We start from the raw sequence: 27980 nt of genomic DNA, 5'->3' as shown, positions 1-27980 counted from the left end.
ACCCTGATGAAGTCATGTGACAGTGACGAACCCGAGCGGGTTTACTAGTTAAGTTGTATTAGGGTACAGTTGAAAAAAAAAAAAAAAAACAAACACATTTATCAATTCTACTAGAAAAAAAAATAAAAATAAATAAAAAAACATATGGTGAATCCATTATAGTATACAAAAAAAATAAAAATACATAAAAATGAATGGAGCATAGTTATTTTTAGTATAGAAATTATAAACTAATTGGAGACTTATAAAGTTAATTGAGAATCTGAACGAAATTAAAATAGAGAAGATTGAGGATAACCATAATTGTAAATATACTTAATACTATGTATACCTAACGTATGCTAAATATTTGTAAAGAGATATATGCGTACACACAAATACATATTTGCGCATGTATACACACATACCTAGGCATACCCGAGTCCTCCACCCATCAGTAGACCGTTGGATATTAAAAAAGGGAATGTATTTTAGGCTAGAGGCAGGATAATAAACCCACACAGTGCAATGGGATGCATATGAAGAGGAGGGATTCTCTGCATCGCCTTTGGGTACATAAATTTCTTATGTCAGGGGTTGACAAATTTGCTTGGAATCTAGGAGCCAGCTAAAAAAGTTAGGAGCCGGGTCCGTGATGGCGATCCGGACCTGTCCCTGGCCTGACATGGAGACAAGTGAGGGGAAGATAGCCCCAAGCCCCCCACCTGTCTCCAAGTCATTGCCCACCATAGCTCTTAGAGGGACATTTTTTTTTTTTTTTTCAAATGACAATTTTTTTTTTTAAATTGCATTTTAGTGTAAATATGAGATGTGAGGTCTCTCTGACCCCAGATCTCATATACAAGAGGACCTGTCATGCTTTTTTCTATTACAAGGGATTTTTACATTCCTTGTAATAGGAACAAAAGTGACACACATTTTTTTTTTTTTTTTTTTAAAGAACAGTGAAAAAAATAAAAATAAAAGTTAAAATAAAAAAAAAATATTTTAAACGCGCCCTGTCCCGCCAAGCTTGCGTGCAGAAGCGAACGCATATATGAAAGCGGTGTTCAAACCACACATGTGAGGTATCGCTGCGATCGGTAGAGTGAGAGCAATAATTCTAGCCCCAGACCTCCTCTGTAACTTAAAAACTGCAACCTGTAGAATTTTTTAAATGTCGCCTATGGAGATTTTAAAGGGTAAAAGTTTGTCGCCATTCGATGAGCGGGCGCAATTTTGAAGCATGACATGTTTGGTATCGATTTACTCGACGCAACATTATCTTTCACAATATTAAAAAAAATTGGGCTAACTTTACTGTCTTATTTTTTTTTTTTTTATTAAATACATTTTCCCCAAAAAAGTGCGCTTGTAAGTCCGCTGTGCAAATACGGTGTGACAAACAGTATTGCAACGACCACCATTTTATTCTCTAGGGTGTTAGAATAAAATATATATATAATTTTTAGGGGTTCTGAGTAAAGGGAAGAAAGATAGGCTGGCAGACAGGGAAAATTAGCATTACATCCATTAGCATTGCTGGTTGCAATTCCAACGGCCACCACAAGAGGGCGCCAGATTACAGAAGGAACCATAGGATCGTAGAAGGCCTCAAAGCCGGGGGCTAAATTACCGGCCGGCGGCGGCGCGGCCCGACGCGATCGCGCCGGGGGGGGCCACGGAGACAGCATACCCCCAGCTGTGCTGCCCCAGGCGCCAGGTCTGGAATTCTAGTCGCAAATGCGACCGGGCGCCCGCGTTTTGTCGAGCCCTGCCTTATGTAGGATCTTCCCTTGCTCTAGGTAATCTACTGTATGGGTACAGTTTCTATTGAGTATATGGTATTGACTGTATGGTATGACTGTATGGTATATTCTGTTTCCAACTATTATGGATTACCTGCAGCATCTTTGAAATGGGCTTTGGATACAGTAATGAGATGCTTGCCCCACAATAATACAAGATCCAAGAAAATCAAATTTTTTGGATCAGAAACAAAAAGTGAAAACGAATATTATACAGATTACTATTACAATATTCAACAAATTTTGATAGCACATCTGGAGGCCCTTCCCAGATAATGATATCATCTCCTATAATATCAGATGTTTTTATTCCTTCAGATATGCCTTTCTTCCCAAAAACCCATAAATAAAAGTTGGCATAACATGGAGCAAAATGGGCACCCATAGCTGTTCTAAATTTCTGTAGGTAGTATGCATCTTGAAATTGAAAATAATTGTGCTCTAATGCAAATGCTGTGCAGTCACTAATAAAATTGAGGTTGTAGGGGATAAAAAAAATAAAATAAAAAATCTAGAATATGGTCACCTCGAGTTGGGCTTTTTACTAAGTGTTTTAGAGCAGTGGTTAACTGCAGTCCTCGGGTACCCCCAATGTTTTCAGGTTTTCCTTTGCACAGCTGCTTTAAAATTAATATAAATGACATGGTATTGATCAGAGCCTTTCTACCCAAGGGAAGTTTCCAAAACATGGCCTGTTGGGGGTACTTGAGGACCGAGGTTGAGAACCACTGTTTTAGAGCAAACCCATTCAAGTACTTCCATTACATCCCTGCCCTGCTTGCAATAGCAGTTTGAGAATTCTAGTTAATGTCAGGCATGTTGAAGTCACCCATTATCAAAACCGCTCCCTTCATTGCCATTTGCATCATCTCATCAATCAACAAGTTATCATAATCTTCAGTCTGTCCTAGGGGTCTGTATACTACACCAACTCTAAGGGAAGATCCCTCTCTGGTTTGAAGGCAGACCCAGAGGGTTGCGTAATTAATATATTTGTTTTTTTTAATTAATGTTAGATATAAAAAAAAAAAAAAAAAAAAAAAACAAACACACACCACACTATCTATACTCCACCTCCCCTCTTCCCTACTCTGTCATTCCTGTATAGTGTATATCCCGGTATAGTTATTTCCCAGTCATTTGAATCCTTGAACCACATCTCTATTGTCCCTAAACATAAGGGCTATCAGCTCACAAAGCTTGTTGTCTGAACCACAAGCATTAGTGCATAAGACATTACAAACACTGCTATCTACTGCACTTTTACCACCAGAAACTTCAACTGAAGGTGACCATCAGCCCAGTCCTTAGCAGCACAAACCCTCACATTTGTTTCACCCTGCTGGGGGACAGAAATGCTCCTCATATCTCTGCCCCCATTTCTTTAAATTCCTTACTTAAATGCTCAGTGTCCTTGTGTGAGGGATGTGGACCATATCTCTTGTAGCTCACTGTCAGACCACCAGATAGCATCATGACTAACAAAACCTTCAGCTTTGCACTAATCCTTTACCAAACACTGAACTCTGCTATACAAACTACTTTCCCTTGCTGTCAAATATTACAGGTCTTACCTGTATAATGAACAGTACACCCCAACTTTTAAAAATCCTGGCCTGAATTCTAACAATCCTTTTGTACAGAACGCACATCAGTCTTTGTCAAATCATTTGTGCCAAGGTGCACAACATCAGTAATGTACTCTTCACTAGCTTTTTTTTACAACTTTTTAAATTTGCCTTTTATACCTTTCCTAATGCCATGTACACACGATTGGACTTTCTGGCAGACTTGGTCCGGCAGACCGGAATCCGTCAGACAATTAGATCGTGTGTGGGCGCCAGCAGACTTTTTCCCCAAAAGTCTGATGGACCTAGAAATAAAACATGTTTCAAATCTATCCGACGGATTGAAGTCCGATGGACTTAAAATCAGGAAAACCGTTCGTTTGTGTGCTAGTCCGACGGACCAAATACGATGCAAGGCCAGCAACTGGCTATTGAACTTCCTTGTTTAGTCCCGTCTTAGGTCATTACGTTCAAAACAAAATGGACTTTCGAACAGACTTAGTCTGGTCATGTGTCGCCAAGTTCGTTCATTCAGAAAGCCCGTCGGACCTCCACCCAAAGTCCGTCAGCAAGACCATCGGACCTAGCCCATTGAAAAAGTCCGGTCATGTGTACGCCGCATAACAGTAGCACCAGGCAAACACCTAACTTCCTTTTATACTGCCACATGATTGCCTAAAGAAACCCCATCTTACAATTGAATCAACAAGAAGAGGACTTATTTTTCGAAGCCATGTTTGCAACCTTCGTATCTGCTTCTAGCTCAGAAATATTACTATGACTAATTTTTATTTGGACAATATTTTATGGTTTTCTTTTTCTAAAATTTTATATCCATTACCAGATCCTTTGAATGTTTTCTAGTCACATATAGACCGATTTTCTTAAACTTATAGCTCAGTAATGGTGAACCTTGGCACCCCAGATGTTTTGGAACTACATTTCCCATGATGCTGATGCACTCTGCAGTGTAGTTGAGCATCATGGGATATGTAGTTCCAAAACATCTGGGTTGTCAAGATTCGCCATCACCGTTCTAGATCTTAGCTGACCTATTAACATCTGTGAAGAAAAGTTTTGGCTGCTTAACCACTTGCCGACCAGCGCACGCCGATGTACATCCTATTTTTGAAGAGGGATATCTTGGTAACGGCAGCAGCTGCTGCCACAACCGAGATATCCATCTCTTCAGGCGCCGGTCGGCTGTACGATAACGGTGGTCTCCGCGGCGGATTCGCCGCAAGATCACCGCTATCGGCGGCGGGAGAGGTGCCACCGCCCCTCCCGACACCCTCACGCACCTTCCACCGCTTACCTGAGCCGTCGGTAGCGGCGGAGGCGATCGGGTCCTTTCGTTAGCTGGGTAAGGAGACGAGTGGGGGACATCTTGGCCTCACTCGTCTCCATACCATAGGAGGTCGGAAGCGACGTCAAAACGTCACTTCCGCCCATACCTCTTAAAGGTATATTTTTTTTAAATGTCATTTTTTCTTTTTTTGTTGCATTTTAGCCCAAATATGAGATCTGAGGACTTTTTGACCCCAGATCTCATATTTAAGAGGACCTGTCATGCTTTTTTTTATTACAAGGGATGTTTACATTCCTTGTAATAGGAATAAAAGTGATTTATTTTTTTTTTTTTTTTTTTTTTTTTAAACAGTGTAAAAATAAAATCAATTAAAATAAATAAGATTAGTTTTTTAAATAAATACGTTTTTTTAAGAACACCCCGTCACGACAAGCGCATATGAAAACGGTGGTCAAACCACACATGTGAGGTATCGCCGCGATCGGTAGAGCGAGAGCAATAGCAGCCCTAGACCTCCTCTGTAACGCAAAAAATGCAACCTGTAGGAATTTTTTAAATGTCGCTTATGGAGATTTTTGAGGCTAAAAGTTTGACGCCATTCCACGAGCGGGCGCAATTTTGAAGCATGACATGTTGGGTATCAATTTACTCGGCGTACCATTATCTTTCACAATATAAAAAAATTGGGCCAATTTTACTGTTGTCTTATTTTTTTATTCAAAATAGTGAATTTTTTTCCAAAAAAAGTGCGCTTGTAAGACCGCTGCACAAATACGGTGTGAAAAAAAGTATTTCAATGACCGCCATTTTATTCTCTAGGGCGTTAGAAAAAAAAAACAATATAAAATGTTTGGGGGTTCTAAGTAATTTTCTAGCATAAAAAACTGTTTTAAACATGTAAACACCAAGTCTGAAAAAGAGGCCTGGTCCTTAAGTGGTTGAAGAAGGCCAAGTACACTACCATAATCTACCACTTGTGTAAACAACCTTTAGAATATAAGTTATACCCTAATGAAATCCAAATCAATCTCTTACATTAAGGCTTAAGCTAAACATTTAGCTCTCCAATCTCCCACCGTTTTTCTTGGGTTGCTCGTCACATAAGCAGCCTAGTTCTCTAAACCAGTCATTCTAACTGGGCCACAGCTTCCTGTCTGCTGGCCTGTGAGAACGAACAGCTTGAAAGAATGAAACTGCTGAAGATGCACAGCTCACTGACTGTAATGTGTAAAAACAGGATCTGTAAAAAGGCTCTTTAAAGCTGCAGGCAATCAGAAAAGAGGTGCCGCTTTCACATAGCCGTATCAGATGTTTTTGGTTAGCTTCAGTTGCAGGGTGTCCAGCTTCATTCATTTAAACTGTCCTAATAAAAGCAAAGATACTTTTCTATAGACTCCTTACAATCAGTAGCTCCCTTCTCACCCTCACATCCCCCCACCCCCCCCAATTACTGAGCAATCCCATCTGCACTGCCTCCTCACTCTCCCTTCTCCACCTCCCAGCATCTATTTGACAACCACTCACACTCTCCTCCGGCGACTGCAGCTTTGCACATTTCCCCAACACCTTCTCTTTTTGATCAGCTCTTTAACTCCAATGTCACTGAACTCTCACTCCATTCTCAAGGTTTCCTCATCACCTGCATCGTTTATGGCTCATCTTTTACCTCCCGACATTGAATCTCATCACTGTCGCACACTGCAGTATCCGCCAGAGACTTCATTTCTCTCTGCGCTTCTCTCCCTCAGTTTCTTCACACCCCGTTGGCACTTACAATAACAGGTCACACAACCATAGGCTCCCTCTTTCCTCACCCTTTGTCTTAACCCATTACTCCCACAGGTCACATGCAGCCATTCAGGATCCTATTAGTACTATCTACACTACCAATTTCCCTGTTCACATCTGTTCTTTATAAAAAGGCATTCCATGTGTACCTTACTCTTGCCATCTCCTGCAACTTCCTCCACAATAACCCCAATTACCTGCCTGTTACTACTAAATCATTTCTCCATATCGACCCCATTAAATGGCTACTTAGTGAGCAGAAGACTACACGCAACATAGTCGTTTTACCATAGGGTTACATTTTGCTCCTCCAGATTCATTAATGCAAGCTTCCAAAATGGCAAAAAATGCTCACATCGACAAAAAAGTTATTGGTAAGCAAAACTGTTGTACAATTGTTTTGTCCAGAGATGGGCTTTAAGATTTTTGAGTCCACAACCTTAAAGTACTCAGACCATTGACAAAAAAGTACTGATGCACAGTGGTGAGCACTGCAGCTAGACAACTAAAACCGCTATGCAAAACCTTCATGTCTCTTGTGACAGGTTAATTTAAGTAGTTACTGTTTTTCTTTTGAAACTCACAGCCACATACCTGAGTGAGCAACATGAAGGCATTATCAGCCCGAAGATTCTTTTTGAGAAACTCCACACAATGTGCTTCCAGTGCTGGCACTGCATACTTCTTTGCTGTATACAGGGTAGTCATGACAGTCTCTGGCCCAATGTGAACCTCATCAGAGTAAAGGAACCTCAAACAATACGTATTCAAGTTAGTTTGGATGCAAGAATGATATAAAATACATAGTCAAGAAACAGCCCAAGTTCCTTTACAACTGAGCATTTTAAAATTGCAAGATTTGGATTGCACTGTAGGGCACTTAAAGTGGAGTTCCAGTCTGCATAAAACAAATTTAAAAGTCAGCAGATACAAATACTGTAGCTGGCAACAATATAAAAAAAAAAAAAAAAATGACACTTACCTGTCCAGGGTTCCCGCGATGTTGGTACCCCAAGAGGATCCCATCCATCAGCTTTGGGTGCAGGCGCCAGGCTTTGCTAGTAAGGGAAACCAGCTGTGCTTTCTGAATGGTCCCGTCAGCTTCTGGGACATGCAGGTCCCAGAAAGGGTGGGGTGGGGGTATGGCAATGAAATCACTAAAGCCCACCTGAAAAAAAAAAAAAGTTTGAAAAAAAAAAAAAAGAAAAAAAGAAAATATATTCGATAGCCAAAAACAAGGGTGGGGATGTGCTGTATTGTTTAAAACTTAGTTGGATTTCAGCCTGGAACTCCACTTTAAAGTCGAAGTCCAGGACATCCCTAACTTAGCTTATAACCGTTTCCACCCCCATTCTAACTGTCCTATGAAAGGAAGACGTTTATACTTGCCTATTCAGCGGGTGCTCCAGTCTAGCCACGTAATCTCCCTAGTGGCTGGCTTCAGGAGAGATCGCAGCAAACACCTAAAATGCCTGTGCTGTGACATCACCCATAGGCTTGCTATGGGGCATCCGCTGTCCCTCCTCCTCTCACCTGAAACCTGCTACTGGGAGCCGATATGACCAGACTGCCCTCAATTGCCAAGTAGACAAAATTTTCCTTTCACAAGGTAGTAAGAATAGGAGTAAAAATGGGGGTGGGAGCAGGTTTAGGCATAGTTAGGTAGACCCTGAACAACTTAAAGGAAACCTGCCAAGAGAAATATCCAAGCTGCTAATGCAGACCTTCTGAATATGCCAATTGCTGACAGCCATTGTGATTTAGCTTCAATCCTTTCTGAGCCAGCTCCAGAACTCAGCAGGTCAAGAATTCTCATTTTAGTGACGCATTCCAGGCTAACAACTCAAAATACTGAAGCATAGGCATGATAGAATAGCACCCAGCATTTTCACAAAGTGGTCAGGAATAGCCGCCTACAGATTTGTCTTACAGTTTTCCATTAAAATAACATTTATTCCATTAAAAGGCACTCACAGTATGTCCCGAGTCATGTAGGTTAAAATAAACTGGGCACAATAAAATAAAAATAGGCAGAAAACAATACTGCATGGAACAGTATAAGAAAGAAAAAAGAGTATTGGGCCATGGACACAATATAGAAGAAACAGCTCCAGGTGAAGAAAAGAAGCCTATCATATCTACTCAAATCCCAAAATGGGTACCTGACCTGGTTCATCACCGCAGTGAACCAAGAAAATAGGAGAAGTTAACCACACACTGCAAGACGATACTAAAATTGCTTCTTTATTCCAAAAGAGGACAACAGCACAGGAGTCCAGGGATGCAAATGCATTTCATACAACAGTGCTTAATCATCACGATCAAGCACTATTTTGTGTGGAATGTGTTAAAATCCCTGGAATCTGATGCTGTTTTACTTGTCATCTTTGGGAATAAAGAAGCAATTTTTAGTATCCTCTTGTAGTGTGTGGCCATCTTCCATTTCCTTGCGTATTGGCAGGTTTTCTTCTTTTCATAACTGGAGTTATGCTTTAAAACGACACTATTGCTCTGAATTACATGTACACTATTGAGACCCAGTTAAAAAAAAAAAAAAAAAAAAAAAAAGCAAAGCTCTGGGCTCATTCTCAGCATCTGCAGTCAATCTTGATGACTAAGTGTTAGGGTCATATTTCCCATTAAAACCGTAAAGTGGATGTAAACCCTCACATATACACAGTGAAGCGAACAGCCTCAACAGATAATCAGATGAAACAAATCTCCCTACATAAGTTTTACGTGTCTATCTGCTGTCTTCAACTTTCTAGACAGTTTAGAAAGTACACATCGTGTTAGAATTTTCTCTTCCTGTTCCACCACTGGGTGCGGATTCTTGGCATACACCGTGCGACAGCTGACTGGAGAAAGGGCACAGGCTTCCCCCCCCCCCCCTCCTCCTTTCCACATGGGCAGAGGAAGGGAGAAATGTGCAGAGCTGTGCTGTGAATAGAACTGTCTGCTAATTTCTAAACACCATCCACTAAACAAATTTCAGCCTGGATTTATCTCGGTTGTAGAAGAGCTTGTCAGAAGTCTGTTAACAGAAGAACAGAGCAGCAGAAAGACAGGAGACTTAGGGCTTTGGAGAGAGAAGTAATAAACACTACAGATATATGTGCCCAGATAAAATTTCTTGAATGGGGTTTACAGCCACTTTAAGACCAGCTGATAAAATGGTTGGCAAAAGTTAAAGCTGAAATCCAGGCCAAGCAAATATTACAAGAGACATATGTAAACCTACTTAATTCTCGGTGGCCTGTGTATTTTTCATATCTGCACAGCCTGAAAAACTTTGCATTTGTGAAGGAGCTTCATGTAATGATACTGTACATACCTGAATAGAAAACTGGTTACAAGAGTGCATCCAGAGGGTATGGATTAATGGCATATTTTCTGAATGTTCTAGAGTTGTGAGCAGTGTGCCCTAAGGCTCTGTCCTGGGGCTAATTCTGTATAACTTGTTCAAAAACAAAGCGAATGGAAAAAAATAGTTCAATCTCGGTGTCTGCTGATGATACAAAGCCAAGCAGGGCAATACCTTCAACAGGATATAGATAAAGAACATCTAGTTGAAATAGAGGTGTAGGCAGCTTATAGAAGATGTTTAAAGCTGATCTCCAAACCAGTCCAATATATCTATTCAATTCATTAATCAGTTGCAGTGTCTGGGAGTGCTGTATAAAAATAAAATAAAAAATAGGATTTTTAAAACGGCTTACCTGTAAAATCCTTTTCTTTGATGTACATCAGGAGACAGAGCCATAGTAATAACTACATGGGTTATATCGGCATATCAGGTGCTGGACATTGGCACGTCCCTTAAAAAAAGGCATGAACTTCCCCCATATAACCCCTCCCACTACTGGGGGTCCTCAGGTTTAATAGCCAAGCAATATAAGTGTATAAGAAGGGGGAGACCTCTGTGTCCCCTGATGTACATCAAAGTAAAGGATTTTACAGGTAAGCCGTTTTAAAAATCCTATTTTCTTCTTTACTTACATCAGGGGACACAGAGCCATAGTAATATTTCTATGGGACATCCCATATAGTTAGCAACTGAAGGCGGAGAGGGGAAAAAAAAAAAAGCAGGAGGCCAGAGGACTCATACTGCAGCCTGCAGTATATGCTGTGCCCAAAGGCAATATCCTCATGACCTTTAATGTTAATTTGATAAAATCGGATAAAAAGTATGAACCAAAGTCACGGCCTTACAGATCTGAGCCATGGAGGCCTGATGATACATCACCCAAGAGGCACTAATCACCCTGGATGAGTGTGCTCTTAATATGAGAAGGAAGAATTTTCTTCTTTAAGTTGAAGCTTGATCACTTTGACAAATCCATTCGGAAATAGTGGATCTTGACGCTGCTTGTCCACATCTTGGACCCTCTGGCAGTACAAATAAAACCTGTGTTTTGCAAACCTGAGCGGTCGCCTTTAAGTAGACTGATGGCTCTTACTACAATCGAGAATGTAATGCTTTCTCTTCCCCAGATTAAGGCCCTGGGGAGAAACGAGGAAGAATATTATCTTGGTTTAAATGAAAACCTGTTACCACTTTTGGTAAGAAATCAGGGAGAAGGACATAAAACAAACTCATCCTTATGCATGACGAAATAGGGCTCTTACAAGACAGAGCCGCTAGTTCCGATACTTTTCTAGCAAAAGAAATGGCAACCAGAAAAAAAGATGATCTTTTCTTGTCAAAGAACCAAGGGAATTTCTCATAAGGTTCAAATGGCTGATTCAACAAAGCCGACAAGACCAATCAAATCCCAACGATTTAGAGGTGCCTTAAAAGGGGGCATAAACTGGGTTACCCCTTGAATAAGTTACGCACCAAGAGTGGGAAGCAAGAGGCCATAGGAAAAAGACAAACGACAAGGCCTGGATCTGGCTCTTGATAGAAGTCAAGGCCAGCCTCATTTCAGATCCTATATGCAGGACATCAGGAATCCTGCCTATTGACAAACTTCCTGGAGTGCCAACGCCCGGATTCACACCAAGAAACCTATGCCTTCCAGAGCCTAAAGTAAGTGATTCTGGAAGCCGACTTCCAGGCATTAGACAAAGTAGACACTACCAAAAAGGAGATCACCCACGATCTTCATAGAGTGGGATTCAACAGTCAAACCTGTTAAACCTTTTCCCGTAAGGTAGGATGAACTACCGGACCTTGTGCAAGAAGGTCTGGCTATAATGGCAGAGTCCGAAGCACTCCCACTGCCATCTTTATGATCTCGGTAAATTAAGATCTTCTGGGACCCACTGGGGCAGCTAGAATCACCTCCCTTTGTTCCTGCTTAATCCTGCGGAGAAGATGCATTAGTAGCAGAACTGGAGTAAATGCATAGATCAGTGAAAAACTGATCCCATGGGAAGACTAAAGCATCTGTTCCGCCTTCTAGCAGACCCCTTAGACATAAAAGTTGTCAATCTCGTTAATGAATCTGGACGCGAATAGGTACATGTCCGGAATACCCCATCTGACATATTGCTAGGAAGATGTCGGGGTGAAGAGATCATTCTCCCAGAACTAATTGTTGGCATCTCAAGTAGTGCGCCTGAAAAATTAGAATTGCCTATAGGCAAGGAATGTTCTGCTCTGCCAAAGCTAGAACATTATTCACCTCTTTGTGCTGCACGACCCCTCGTGCCTCCGCTGGTGATCGATGCAAGCCACTCTGTGGCCTTGTCAGATGGAATCTTGTCAGGACAGTCCTGTAGTCTGTACGCCAAGATTCCAGGGCCAGATGTACTGCATGAAAACTTCCAAAAAATGTTGATAGGCAAGGTCCTCTAACCTGGACAATCTCCCCTGGACAGAATCTTCTTCCAGGGCTGCTCCCCAGCCTAGAAGTCTGGCATCTGTTAACACCTTCCAGAAGAAAGATTTTCCCTTTTGCTAGATAAAAAAACACCCATTTAGGCTCTGACCTATGTTGGGAGCCAAGCGTATTGGAAAAACTAGGCCTGAATCTTCTTTATTCCAGCCCAACAGGATGGTGTCTTGAAGCAGTCTGAGTAAACTGCACGCAAGGGACAGCCTTGAAGGAGACCCCCTAAAAATCTCATGCACAACCGAATGAAGGAATTCCTTTGTTTTGATAAATTGAATTAATCCTACAACAGAACCGATTCTCGTTTGGGGCAAGAATACCTTCTTCTGTATAGTATCTATAACCAACCCCCGAGTACCGTTATCTCCTTGATGGTTTTAAGGAGAATCTTCCTAGGTTGAGAATCCAACCTAGGAGGTTTCAGATATTTACGGCTGAGATCAGACTCCGGTTTTAGACCCGAGACTGAATGATCTATTAAAATTATATCTTCTAATAGGCTAGGACCGCTAAGCCTTGAGCCGTTAACCTGGCTAAAGGAGGTGCCAGAATCTTTCAGAACACTTGTTTTGCTGTGGCTAAACCGAATGGCAGGGTCACAACTGAAAAGATCATTTTAAATTTCAAACCGCATAAATTTCTAGTAAGCAGGAAGCTTTGGCACATGGAGATATTCAACTTCCCTCCTTGCAGGATGGACAAAGCCGATCGAATTAGGAAAAGATCGATGTTTAAGTGCCGATTCAGATCTCCAAGACCTAGAATGGGTCTTACCTCTGTTTGGCTCTGGCAACCTAAAAGGTTTGAGCGAAAACCCCCTATTCCACTAAGGGAAACTGATATCGCCGACTGGGATAACAGCTGATCCGGAGGCGAGAACGAGAGACTTTTTTTCTCTGGATCCTTAAGAACATTCTCTTGAGGAGACAAACTCTTGCATAAAGACTGCCGCATCAGCAGGCCAAGGACCCCACAGGCAGCATGCAAACAGGGACCCGAACCTCGGACCCTCAGATCGAAAGCCATCCGGCTCTTGGAACTCTAGTCGTAACCCACAGAAAAATTTGCAGAAATCTCTCTGCTCTTGACATTGTTCCTGCCAGACCTTGAGAATCACAGGACCTTTCCCCTCACTCAAACGAGTGGCGGTGCTCCTCCATGAGAAGGCTTTAGCATTCTGTTTTATGGGCTCTCTGCCCCCAAGATCCTGGTGCTGCCCTTGTGAACTTTCTCCTGACGAATGAGACTGTTGAGACTGCCTAAAGGCAGATGCCCCAAGCATATGAGAGGCCATACGATTAAAGGAGACACGTTTAACCTCCTTTTACTGGTAAAGAGAGCATTACCCTTTTGGATGTACTTATTCACTCTAAATAGCCGTAACCCCAGGAAGGGACACAAACTGGCTAAGGGTTTTCACATGGTGCTTCGGCTGATCAATATTTCAGGCACGGACCTGTGCGAGAATGCACTAGTTCAAGTATAAGCCATAAGGCTTAAACAATCATGTCCTTCATAGCATCTGTGAGCCACAGTGCGTCAAATACACCAGCCCATTGTCGAGCCCGCTGATCATGCAGACTTTCAGGTATCTCACAACCTGTTCCTGAACCCTTTGGAGTCCACATTTTTCAATGCATTAGCGGGACTCAAAATGTGCTCCACCAAAATAGTGGAGCAGGCGTTAAAGGGTTAATGGACTGAGATACTCCAACTGCAGAAGACCTCCTGTCCATAAAAGGAAAATCCAACCTTAATTTTCTGGATCCTTTAACATCAGTGCATTATCCACTGGACATGTGAGACTCTGCTCACTGAGGTGACTGCAGCATTAATAGCTAGAAGCCCCCCCCCCCCCCCCCCCATTTCTTCATAGAAATGTTCCTATTCAGAATACATAAGCTATGCATGAATAGGAAAAAAATATCCCCAGGTGGGGGAGGTTCAAATAAACCTTATTAGGAGGTAGATACCTCAAGCGCCTGTGCTGCAGGCAACAAAACGGTTAAGTAAGGGAGTAGACGAACACCTGACTTGTGAGGCTACTCCCTCCCTGTTAGGATCCTCAGAGAAGGAAAAAAAAAATAAGCATCTTCCAATATTTGGTAAGATCTACCTGATCCCCAGCCTCCCGCACCTCAACAAAAAGGGCACTGAGGACAGGACGGGACGGGAATCTGCTATGTTTAGTCCTACTATGAAGAGACATCAGCCATAATCTTTTAAATGGTAGAAGAAAAAAAACCTGTTTGTATGATATATACAGGGACAGAAGTGTTCTACCCTTGACGGCTCGTCTGACTAGCCATCTACCTCTCAGGGGAGGATGACATTCTTTAAGAAGGGTTTTTAGCTTGTTGTATACCATTAACCCCTTAGAACCCTTAGAGGAGTTCCTGGTCCCTTTGCCACTCATAGCTTACAGCACAAAGCAGAGGCACTACCAGCAAAAGAATGTAATAATTGCTAGGCTATAGTACAGTACAATAACTGCTATTAATCCTAGCTAATACAGTACAATGTTGTCAAAAGGGTAATGCCTGTGTCACTAAACCTGACCAGCCAACCACTCTGCTCTGTCCCTCCACTTCCAGGCAGCAGTTTCTCTTACAGAGCTTAAAATACTTCCTGCATGTGTGGCCGGCGTCTGATGCCGTTAGCCGCGCCCCCCCCTTCCCTTTTCAAAAAGGAGGAAAGTTTCCTGCGCAAGCGCCCTGCATCATGGCAGGGGGGGGTAAATCCTCTTACTTTTTTTTTCTTTCCAAAAGAATAAGGCAGCTGGCTGGCATCAAAGAAGAAAAAAAAAAAAAAAAAATCACCAATCTGGGGGCCCAGGAAGTGATCAGACCACCCTTTCTCTTACCTGAGGGTCCGAGCTGGCTTAAAAGGAGAGGAGAGTGGAAGCATGTGCTGTTTCCAGTGTCAGAATGGTGAGTGCTCAATACAGTGCCCCAGTGGTGACACAGACATGACATCACAATACATAGGAGAGATTCCTGAGAAAATCTCCCCTACCTTATCCTCGCAGCAGGGTTTTATCAGAGATAAAAAACCCAATCTTTGCCCTTCACCGTAGGCTCCGAGACCTTAAAGGAAACCTTCAGGAACCAGGGAACACTCGGGTTGACCCACAATCCTGGACCTGTGACAGGACCCTGCCAGTAAACTTTTATTGGCCTTACTACCAAAAAGTACTGGATCCCAGGGCCCAGCTCTCAAAGCATTCGCAAGCAAAACCTTGTGTCTTCAGATTACGAGGCCCGAGTACCATTCATTTAGTCCATTACGAAGACATCACAACGGATCCGGTCAGGATGGCTGGCTCTCATCAAGGATTACTGCCCGTGGAGCTCAGTACAATACATCCTTACTCGTGCCAAACACCTTAGACACTGGCGAAAAAACTGAGGACTCCCAGTAGTGGGAGGGGTTATATGGGGGAAGTTCACACCTTAAGGGGTGTGCCAGTGTCCAGCACCTGATATGCTGATATAACCCATCGAGTTATTACTATGGCTCTGTGTCCCCTGATGCAAGAAAAGAAAAAACTATGTAGCCTCGCTGAATGAATACAAATCTTCCTCTGACTGCCTGATGTGGAGAAGAGAACTGATGTCATCGCAAATTCTGCTTCATTCAAGTCAGAAAAAGCACTGTATTCATTCAAAAAAATACAAATCTTCCTCTGAATGGTTGAGCAGCCCTTAACCCGACTCGATTTTGTTCTGGGAGCAGGATGGAAATTCCTGCCCTGCTGTCAGAACACAGTGCTGTATGTAGCTGAAGCTAGGTACAGTTTTATACAGCACTCCCAGCCACTTGCAACTGTTAGTTAAAATAAATGGTTGGCGTGGACCAGTTTGGTCAAAACAAACCATTTAAAATTAAACCAGTTTTAATATGTAAAAATGCACTTGGAAGCTAAAAGTATGCTTGCAAGTTACTCACTAGGGGGAGAAACTCTGGGGGAAACAGAAAAAGATCTTGGGGACCTAGTAGATCACAGATTGAGCAATAGCACGCAATGCCAAACTGCAGCAAGCAGGGCCAGCAGACTATGGGCATACATTAAAGAGGGTATTTAGTCAGAAAATAAAACTAGAACTGTCACTTTACAGAACTCTGGCTTGGCAACATCTTAAGTATGCTGTCCCCATTCTAGCCACCAATCCTCAGTAAAGATGTCCTTGAACTGGAGAGTCCGGAGAATGGCAAGGAAGTTAATAAGTGGGCTGAAGAACCTCAGTTGAGAGGAACGACTACAAAAATGAAACATTCTCCCAGGAGAAAAAAAAAGGAGGTGATATGATATGATCGCAATATACAAATCTTTAAAAAGGTCACTGTTTTATTGGGAGAAAACCATCTAAGGCCGTAAAAAAGGCATATGGCCTCACAATGGAAACTGCACAAGAAGTAGTTACATCTTAAACTGCATAAAGGTTTTTTTTCCCCAAAGTTGATGGCGTCAGCAGGGAGAATAGATTGATAAAAAAAACAAAAACAAACACAAAAACCCATGCACTTTTAGCAAACAATGTACATGGATATAGAAAATAGTAGCGACTCAGGTTGCACTTTGATGGACCAGTTTCTTTATTCAATCATACCAATTATGTAACTGTGATAGTAAACACTGACTGTAGCTCTGCTGCGCAAGGTGACTGGTCATGTATGTGCTTCCTCCTCTCGTTTTCTGCAGGCAGCCTGTAGGTGGACCTGCTGAAACCCTTCCACAGTTCTGCTCTCTACTCTGACTATTTACAGCAGAGTGATGTCAGTAATACTTACAAAGTAATAACTGGCAATGCACGGGCATTTGTTGCTAACAAAGTGGATTGGATTGATATCCAATCTGGCTATTAAAAAAAAGGAATATATTTAAAATTACAGTTTTTGTATCTGGAGTTCAGCTTTAACCCATGGTTAAATAACAAACATTGTTAAAAAGAAGCACATGTTTAGGGAAAAGAACTGACATTTACCACTTACTTTAGCAACGCAAGAAAAGCAGCTGGTTCAACATCTGGTAGTTCAATTTCTGTGGATGTTGTGGCCATACCACCATTAAACATAGCATCAAAGACAGCACTTCCAACTGCTAAAACAAACCTGCAAGGATGTAAAAATAAAAATGGGTAAGAAAATAAAACTTAACTCCAGTTCATATAACACTAATATGAATTTGTACAAAAATGCATAACTATTCCTTAAAGTATGTGCGTAATATAAAAAAAATATATATCGCAGCCCCATTTTGTCCTATGGGAAAAGCAAAAATCTGCAGGACTGCTGGAGACCATTATGAGCGCACAGGCAGAAAAGGACCAGGTTGTTTTCAGAAGCAAGTCTGTGCAGTGTCCAGCAAAGCCAGTCAAGATGCTGGAACAAGGACAAAAAAAAAAAAGTGTGCATCAGACAAGGTTAGCTCCATTCATTAAAGGTTATCTTGTACTAAAAAGGTAATCTAATGCAACTTAAAAAAAAAAAAAAAAAACACGACCACGCACTTGGTCATTAGGCTGCTTTACAGGCACTATAGCGCCTGCACAGAGCCTATCCTCTCACTCCAGTGTGAAAGCCTGAGTGCTTGCACACTGGAGCAGTGCGCTGGCAGGATGATTAAAAAATAAAAATAAAAATAAAAGTCCTGCAAGCTGCATGTAGGATTGGTGTGTACACCGCTCCTAAAGTGCTCATGCCCATTAAAATAAATGGGCAGCGTCGCCAAACCGCTGCCAAAACCGCTGCCAAAACGGTACTTTGCAGGCGGTTTTAATCCCCTTTTGCCCGCTAGCGGGGGTTAAAATCCCCCCGCAAAAACTTTGGTAAAGTGCTGCTAAAAATAGCGTTGCTTTACTGCCAACGCGCCCAATGTCCCAGTGTGAAAGTAGCTTTAGGGTCCTTGTCTAACAACAACTGGGTTGTCGCCCTCACACATAAATCAGGAGGAGACTATTGTCTCAGAAATATCATGTAGTCATGAATATAAAAACGAGGAAACATTGAGCTGTAATAAGGGATGAAGAGAAATTAAAAACAAACATTTTAAAAAGGAAAACAAATTGTTTTATTATACAAAATGATTTAGCAAATAAAAAAAAGGAAAAAGAAGATACTCTGCACCCACTTCCGGGACAAGCTAGCCGCAGATGCCCAAACCCCCCCCCCGCCTTGTGTTCTTGGAAACCTACAGTTCCCAGGACACAGCGGGGACCAGTGGAGACACGCAGCACAACTCGCGTATGTGCAGTAGGGAAGCGGGCAGTGAAGCCGCAAAGCTTCACTTCCCTATTCCCCGACAGGATGGCGGCGTGGCCAGCTGAGAGACAATTGATTGCTCGTCATCTGCTGCCGACATCGCTGGATCCTGGAACAGGTAAGTGTCCATTTATTAAAAGTCAGCAGCTGCAGTATTTGTAGATGCTGATTTTTTTTTTTTTTTTTGCAGGTCCTCTTTAACTTGTGTGCCAAAGGGCACACCTTGTTTTTGATTATCTGCTACAGCAGCCTGCCAAAAAGGGCTATAGCATCAAGATGGCACTATTACTAACTTTTTCCTTCTGATTATAATCTAGAGTTAGAACATTTTACTTTCTAACTATATGGCTTGTTGCTATTCTATGTAGCTGCCATTTCGTAATAATGCCTTTCCCTACACTGCTCTCACTGGTGCAATCTAGGCTTTTCTTAACGTGGTTGAAAACCATACCTAGTGAAGTCACTAGCATCTGGTGATACACAGATGAAAAAAAATTCTACATACAGTGCATCCAGAAAGTATTCAGCATTAATTTTTTTTTTTGCATTGTTGTTATGGTACAGCTGGATTCCAAAATGGATCAATAGGATTTTTATAACAGCTTACCTGTAAAATCCTTTTCTTGCAGTACATCACGGGACACAATTACTGTATGGGTTATATGGCACCTTTAGGTGATGGACAAAGGCACACCCTAGACAGGAAGTTCAATTCCCCATATAACCCCTCCCCTTATCAGGAGCACCTCCGTTTTGTAGCAAAGAAATATATGTGTAACCAAAAAGAGGGGAGGAAACTATGTCCCGTGATGTACTCCAAGAAAAGGATTTTACAGGTAAGCCGTTCTAAAAATACTATTTTCTTTATAGTACATCACGGGACACAGAGCCACAATAATTACTGTGCAGGATGTCCCAGAGCAATGCCACCTGACGGGAGGGGACAAAATACAAAAAGTAGGGTGCAATCAGACCTGAGGACCTATACTGCTGCCTGCAGCACACTGCGCCCAAAGGCGATATCCTCATGCCTTCTTACAGCCACCTTAAAGAATCTGGTGAATGTATGGACTGAAGACCAAGTTGCAGCCTTGCAGATCTGAGCCATGGAGGCTTCGTGATGCACTGCGCACAAAGCACTAACAGCCCTGGTGAAGTGTGCTTTGATTTGAAAAAGGTGGAACTTTCTACTTCAAACCATAAGCTTGAATAATTACTTGTCAAATCCATTTGGCAATAGTAGATTTCAACGCTGCCTGTCCTTTCCTAGGACCTTCAGGCAACGCAAACAAAACATGTTTTCCGAATCTGAGCAGTCGCCTTCAAATAGATTTTGACGGCTCTCACTACATCCAACTAAATGCAAGTCCCAAGGGTTCAGGGGTGCTCCAACAGGTGGATTAAGCTGCATTACCCCCTGTATAAAGCTTCGGATCAAAAAATGCGAAGTAAGTGGACGTTGAAACAATACTGATGAGGCAGAGACCTGGCGCTTGATAGTACTCAAGGCCAGCTTCATCTCTACCCCCATTTGCAGAAATACAAGAATTCTACCTATGACATACTTTCTAGGATGCCAACCCCTGGATTCACACCAGGAAACACATGCCTTCCAGACTATAATAAAATTACTCTGGAAGCTGGCTTCCTTGCATTAATCAAAATAATATCACTGAGCCTACTCTAATCTTCTTACTGGTTTTAAAGACGATTTTTCTAGGTTGAGGACCCAACCAACCTAGTTATTCCATGGGGCCCCTACCACCATCTTTTCCATTTCTGTATACCAAGATCTTCTGGGCCACAAGAACTACAGACTTCTTTCCCGCTGGATCCTGCGAAGAAGTTGAGGTAGCAGAATAGGAGGGAATGCATAAATCAGTGAGAATTGATCCCACAGGGTCACCAACGCATTATGCGAATGGATCCCTTGTTCTTGACACAAAGCTGTCGACTTTGTTGGTGAACCTGGATGCAAGCAGATCTACATCCAGGATCCCCAATCTTTGGCATATAACCAGGAAGACGTCAGGGTGAAGGGACCATTGCCCCGGGAACAATTGCTGACGACATTAGTCCGCCTGCCAGTTCTCTACCCCTGGAATGAAGATTGCCGATATGCACGGCACATGCTTTTCTGCCCAGGCTAGGATATGGTTTGCCTGACTTCTGGTGCCCCCTTGGTGATTGATATAACCCACAGCTGCAGCACTGTCGGATTGAATCCTGACAGGAGAATTCTGCAACCTGAATGTCCAGGCCCTTAGTGCTAGGTACACTGCGCGAATCTCACTAGAGCGTTGATGGGCAAGGTGCTTTTGGTTCTGGATCTTTTCCCTTGGACAGACACCTATCCCAGGACTGCTCCCCAACCTCAAAGGCTGGCATCTGTTACCACCTTTCAGGTAACTGGTAAGGATTTCCCCTTCGGCAGATTCTCGGGTATCCTCCGTCAACTGAGGCTCTGGTGCACTTTTGGCGACAAATACATCAGAACATCTAGTGCTTGGATCTTCTTGTTCCAGGCCGACAGGATACTGTTTTTCAGCAATCTCTAATGAAACTGAGCATAGGGAACTGCTTCGAATGAAGCCACCATCTCCCCTGACAACCTCATACAAAAGTCGGATAGAAGGATCCTTCTTTGCCCTGACCACCTGAAACAGCTCCTCTATGGCGCCGATTTTTGCCTGGGGTAAGAACACCCTCTTCTGGGCTGTATCTATAACCATACTAAAGTACTCTAATCTTCTTACTGGTTTTAAAGACGATTTCTCTAGGTTGAGGACCCAACCAACCTAGTTATTCCAGGTAGTTGACTGTGGTGACCATGGTTTGGCCTAAGCGGGCTACCGACTGGTCTATCAAGAGTAGGTCATCTAGGTATGCGATTATCGTTATACTTCAAGTCCCTAATCAGGCCTAAGGAAGGGCCAGAAGTTTTGTAAACACTTGAGGTGCAGTAGCTAGACCAAAATGCAAGGCTACAAACTGAAAATTAATTTTTTCTACTTAAAAACGCAGATATTTCTGGTGAGCGGGGAAAATAAGTACATGCATGTATGAATCCTTTATGTCGATTGATGCCAGAAGGTCTCCTCCTTGTAGGATAGAGACTACCGATCGGATTGATTCCATGTGAAAGAATGAATTTTTAGGAACCGGTTTAGATCTTTCCGATCTAGAATGGGTCTGACATCTCCATTAGGTTTTGGCACCATGAAACGGTTTGAATAAAACTGCTCTTCCAAGGGGAAGACCATGATCACTTTTTGCGACAAAAGTCAGCCTAACGCTAGAAAGGCTTTTTTTCTCTGGATCTTTGGGGACATTTGACCTGAGGAAACGAGGAGACGGAAATTCTCAGAACTCTAGTTTGTATTTTCTAACCTAGAGCTATTGTGGAGACCACCCATCTGTCTGTCTCTAAATTCTTCCTGCCAGACCCTTGAAAACTGTAGAAGTCTTCCTTCCACTTAAACGAGCGGGGGTGCTCCTTCAAAAGAGGCTTTAGCGTTGCATCTTGTGGGTTTCCTCCCCCAGGATTTCTTTTGTCCCTGGAGTTGACCCTGAGGTTTACCCATTGAACCAGATGGTGGAGGCCGCTGTGACTGGAGAAAGAGCCCGTTTAAATGAGGGACCTTTATTCTCTCTTAATTGGCAAAAGGGTACTTTTCCCACTTGATATTTTTTGGATATATTTGTCCAAATCATCCCCAAACAGCTTTTCACCACAGAAAGGAAAACCAGTCAAGAGCTTTTTGCATGGCGCTTCGGCTGACCAACTTTCCAACTATAAGATTCTACGCATATGTACCAACCCAATCTTAAGGCGAGAGGTTCGAGGAAAAGAATCTTGTTGCGTGAATAGAAAAAACACAAAGCAGCTGGCAGCTCGGCTAACTCCTGGGTCTGCTGTTTAGGGAAAACCTTGAGCACCTGTTTCAAATGGTCTCTCAAGGACTGACCTACCCCAATTGCCGCCACTCCAGGTTGAGCCACTGAGCCTGCCGGGGGGGGGGGGGGGAATGTTTAACAGGAATTCCAATCGTTTATCAGTTGGATCCCTAAGCATTTGTGCATTGTCAGAGACGTCAAACTTTTATTCACAGAGGATATAGCAGCATCAATTGCTGGTATACTCCACATCTTAGTGAAATTTTCCTCCATAGGATAAAGTGTTGAAAACGTTTTAGAAGGGAAAAAAATAAAATAAAATGCTTATCTGGGTGATCCCACTCAGAATACATAAGCTTTTCCAGCAACGAATGGACAGGAAAGGCATGCAAAGCTTGAGGTGGCTTTAGTGAACACAAACAAGAAGTGGGCTTTTCAACAAACTCAGTTAAGGGTAGCTTAAATGTGGAGTGGACCATTTCAGTAAGAGAATGTGAAGCTAAAGAAGGTCATTCCCCACTTGATCCCTCAGAATTTCCCCTCTCCCACAGTTCCTGTTTGAGGATCCTAGGTGGTAGGAGGGGACCTAAAGGGTTTTCCTTCACTCTGAAGATGCAGTTAAAGCCGCTAACGTTTCCTCTAATCCACTGATAGTTGAGGAGAAAACCTCCTCAGTTACATAGACAGGGGCTGAAGTGTCAGAAGCAACTGCAGCCCCTGATGGCTCACTCTGACCAGCCTCCCCAGATCTTTCACGGGTGGGGGGGAATGGTGTTGCAGAGGGGGGTCCATAGGGTGACCCCCTTTGCTCCCTTGCTTTTTGTGGTATTTGTACCACCCCCTCTGGTCATAGTACGGAGTACAAAACGAAAAGGTACTAGCAAAAAAATAAAAAAAATGCACCTACTGCTGAGCAATAGTCCAGCAACTGTCACTGCTGTTAATCTCAGCCTAATGCATAAGTAAACGTGCCCTGTGAATGCCTGTGTCAACCAACACTCACATGCCACCCGTCTGCTGTGAGCCTTCTTCAGCTGTATGCACCTGAAAAAAAAGGTGCACTTTATAACTACATAGCCCGTGTTGTGGACACTGAAGCATGCCAACGTCGCTAAGACCCGCCCCCTCAACTTTTTCAAAGATGTCGTTTTCCTGCGCGAGCGAGCAACAATCCGACTGGATTGCATGTGGAAGGCTGGGGCGGAGGAGAGCCGCCAGATGAGAACCACTGTAATGGCGGCAGCAGAGTGACACCTCCTGCCTCCTGGAGTGAAGCTGTGGGGGGGGGGGGGGGGGGGGGCGACATTCCAAAGAGGAAAAAACCCTCCTTCCCACATCTTAAACGTTCTGTAGAGCTAGCTTCAGCGTTCAGCAAGGAGCCATCCAGCGTCCTGTACACACAGTGGACACAGGAAACAGCAATTGAGAGCACATGTAATGCTGCTACAAGAGAACTGTGGTGAAAAGAGCGCTCAGGCTTCAAGAAAATGTCCGCCAATGTAACTAAATAGGAGATCCTAAAGAAGATGGCTGCTGAAGCTCACCAGGGGAATACAGACTTTTCCACATCCAAGATGGCTGCTAGTACAGCGCCATGCGGTGATAGAACAAAACTAGAAATGTGCTGCTTGCCTACAGCCAGAACCTCCTCCACAAACACATTTGGGACCCCCCCAGACCGGGACCAGGACCAACGCCAGCCGCACACAGGTGAGAAACCAGCGAACACATACACACCGCCCCCAGTGCATGCAGCCAACCCCCTCAGAGGGGGGAAGGAGGGGTGATAGGGACTTGGGAGAGAAGATATGGAGGTGAGGTGGCCCCCCGAATCGACCCTCCAGGGAATGCCCAGCTGCTCACCCCACCGAGGCAGGGAGAGCCGTACTTACCAGTCCTGAAGAGGTGGGAGACATTCCATCACAGACCGACTCCTGCGCAGTTACAGGGTAGCTGTTGGGCCGGTATACTGTGATCCAGACAGCAGTAGCACGGTCATTGAAGCTCACCGACCACCTCTGGAGCTGAGGCATGTCGTAGCCTGCCGAGTCTTAGCTGTGGCCTGCTCATGCTCGATGGCTGGACTGGGGAGACTACAAGGATATTATTAACCAGCCTGTCACCCAGCCGTTGATGGAAGATCCCAGGATCTTTAATTTTGCGCAAAAAAAACATCAAAACTGCAGAAAAAACGTGGATCGAGAGGGCCCGCAGGGTTCCTATGTCATTCTCCTTACTAGGCAAAATAAAAACTGAAGCTGCAGGGAGCAGTGAGGAGGGTCGATAGCACAGGGTCTGCCACCCCCTGGGGCGGGATTAAAAGTTCTATGTATTGTGTAACAATTTTGCCTAGTTCTCCTAATGGCAGGCTATACAACCCATTTAGTTACAGAGAGGAGCTGTGTCGGTCAGTGAATATAAGCAAATCACTGTTAGTATTTACCCATGTGGTAAATGCGGGATGGGGATAGTTTTATAATTCTCAATCAGCTGCTGTACCTGCAGGGCTCGAATGAGGAAAACAATTGCAGGGTCTACATCCCTTTAAGCTTGATTTCCTATTGGGAGTATATCTCCAAAAATTTGATTTTTGTTGCAGGCCATGTCTGAAGTCTGACTTGCATCTTAGTGTATACTTCTGAGAAAATCAGTGAGCCAATCACACAAGCAGGAGATTATGTTCCTGGGAGTGTTCTGTACACATTCTGTGTACAGAAAACCTCCAGGAAGCCATATTGCATTTTACAAAAAAAATTAAGAGCTACAGATTGAAAAGGAAAGTTAATTTTTGGTAACATTCATTTTCAATAGGACTTGAGTCACAACTGTATATTCTTCACAAAAGTGGAATTACCCTCTAAATTCCCACCTAAACCACTAGAATCTATACAGTCAATATTCCCTCTGAAGCAATAGTTCTTGCCATCGACAGGACCAACTTTTGGTATTTCACCACTTAATAAACAGTTTCCTCATCTGGCCCACAAGGGCTCCCCTGCAATCTGCCAGCAGACCAAGTCAACTCCTCATTTTAATTCAGTGAGTAGAGAGCTGGTGAGGGCAAGTCACCAGCTCTCTGCTCTACCCCTCAAGAACTCACTGGAGAACTAGGCTGTGGAGGTGGTGGGAGCGACAATCAGGCTGTCGATCAGGCATCTGGATGGATCCCGACAGTTGGGATCCCCCCCCCCCCCCAGAGTCTGGAAAGGATGAGTGATGTCCGTCGCAGCTGATTTTAGCAGTCCTCTGTTAGCGGAACACAGGTCACAGAAGTGCAGATAGTTCTGTAGTCCCGTGACCAACATGTCCTTTAAAGCTGGGTTCACACTGGTACGACAAATGTATGACTCATCCTACTTTGCCCTGCGACATGGATCTTACTTCCATCCGAATTGAACAAAATAAGATTTTACTTTGAGATAGTCTGATTTGTCCTTTGACCAATCAAAACAATCCCAGTGTGAGATAATTTCCTTTTACTGCTGCTGTAATCACCATGTCGGAGCTCACAAGCCAGATGGTTAGGACAAGGATCAGTCTTTACTGATATTCAATGGGCTGAAATAGAACCAAAAGTCGTGCAGGAACCTTTTTCAAAGTCAGACCGACTTGCGTCAAACCAGTTAAGACAGCTCTCAAAAGGGAATCATTGATTTACACACGTCATGCGACATGTGCTCCCCAATTCGGAGCGTATGTCATACCAGTATGAACCCAGCCCAATTCACAACATTCCTTCAGGGCCAAATCTGTGCCCAAATTCAGCCATGAAAACGGAACCAAAGACGCACAGCAGTGCAGAGCGCTCCGCAGATATCCAGAGAGCCAGTCACATTGTCCTGCTATGCAAATTGGATGCAGGGGAACCCAGTCTTAAATGTTAACATTTGCAAAAGCCATTTCAAACTTATTGCTTGGATGTTACAGGTTCCCAGGGAACCTGAGTAAGTGAGAGCCCCAGATATCATCCCTATGCTAGAGGTGATGATTTAGCTCCTGGAACATAATCTTGCATCCATGCCAACAACCAAATACAAAAAACGAATGAGGGCCCCACCCCCATATGAGGTATTGCCGCGATTGCAGCACAGGACCTCCTCTGCAAGTCTAAAGAGGTAACTGGTAAACATTTTGAAAGCGTTGCCTATGGAAATTTTTAAGTACCGTTGTTTTTATCGCAATTCCACGAGTGTGCATAATTTTAAAGCGTTAGGCCGCGTACACACGGGCGGATTGTCTGTCCAACTTAGTCCGCTGAACCGTGTTTCAGCGGACAATCCGCTCGTGTGTGGGCTTCAGCTGACTTTTTCAGCGGACAATCTGACGAACAAAGTCTTACGGAATTTCCGTAAGACAGTCCGTTCAAACTTGGTTTTGTCCGTCCAAACTTGGTTTCAGCGGACAGTCCGCTCGTGTGTAGGCAAGTTGGACGGACTAAGTATGGCGCATGCTCAGAAAGGATTTACACGGCCGAAGGTTGCATTGCAGTGTATAGGACGTCGTCTTTCTAGTCCCGTCGTACGTGCTGTACACGTCATCGCGCACGCTTTCAGCGGACTGTCTGCTCATCGTGTGTGGTCAAGTCCGTTCATGCAAATTTTGAACGGACTGTCTGTCGGATTGTCTGACGAACTTAGTTGGGCAGACAATCCGCCCGTGTGTACGCGGCCTTAGTTGAAGGAGTGATGGGCTTCCCTGAAGAGATGAGTTTTCAGGGATTGCCTGAAGGCAGCTAGAGTAAGAGATAGCCTGCCAGGTTGATGTAGAACGTTCCAGAGGATGGGAGAAGCTCTGGGGAAATCCTGGAGACGAGCATGGGAGGAGACATGGGAGCTTGAGAGGAACAGGGAGGACAGTTTGGGTGATATTTGGAGACTAGATCGGTGATGTAGCTAGGGGCAGAGTAGTGAATGGCTTTGTATGTTGCGATTAGTATTTTGAACTTAATTCGCTGGGCGATTGGGAGCCAGTGTAGGGATTGGCAGAGAGGGGTGACAGACACAGAGTGGTTGGTAAGGTGGATAAGTCTGGCAGTAGCATTCACAATAGACTGAAGAGGTGATAGACTATAGAGGTAAGCCAATGAGAAGGGAGTTGCAATAGTCAAGGCAAGAGATAAGGGATTGGACGAGTAGCTTGGTGGTTTCATTAGATAAAAAGTCTACAAGCCTTTGACAAGGATTGGATTTGGGGCTGAAAGGACAGGTATAGGATTACACCTAGTACCCTGGCATGAGGGAAAGGATTGATGGCTGCATTATTTAGTTTGCTGGAAAAGTCAAGGGGGAGGAATATTACCAGCTCGGTTTTAGAGAGATTTAGTTTAAAGGAAGTGGTGTGACATCCATGTTGATATTAGTTAGGAATGCGAGAGGAGATGGAAAGAGTGAGGCAAGGAGTAGACGGATTGGGTGTCATTGGTGTATAGATGGTATTAGAAGCTGTGTGTGGTTATCAAGTGACCAAGGGAGGTGGTGTAGATAGAGAAGAGAAGGGGTTCAAGAACAGAGCCCCACAGAAAGAGGCAATG

The 27980-nt window shown here is 43.5% G+C and overlaps 1 protein-coding gene across 4 annotated transcripts in view; it reads right to left on the bottom strand.

Moving 5' to 3' along the window:
* The window catches only part of BTBD2 (BTB domain containing 2), a 238352-nt gene that overhangs the window by 164535 nt on the left and 45837 nt on the right, over positions 1 to 27980 (bottom strand). For all 4 annotated transcript variants that reach the window (XM_077475821.1, XM_077475820.1, XM_077475819.1 and 1 more), the window contains exons 2-3: positions 17285 to 17404; positions 7047 to 7203 (exon numbers count right to left, since the gene is read on the bottom strand). In XM_077475821.1, the coding sequence (XP_077331947.1) occupies positions 7047 to 7203; positions 17285 to 17367 (240 nt within the window). In that variant the 5' untranslated portion in view covers positions 17368 to 17404. The remainder of the gene's footprint in view (positions 1 to 7046; positions 7204 to 17284; positions 17405 to 27980) is intronic.

This window comes from Lithobates pipiens, unplaced genomic scaffold (assembly GCF_037356315.1).
Source record: "Lithobates pipiens isolate NorthernLeopardFrog02 unplaced genomic scaffold, aLitPip1_a1.2 Scaffold_13, whole genome shotgun sequence".
NCBI lineage: Eukaryota > Metazoa > Chordata > Amphibia > Anura > Ranidae > Lithobates > Lithobates pipiens.
Note: the sequence above shows the minus strand (reverse complement) of the source record. Positions and strands in the feature narration are given on the sequence as shown.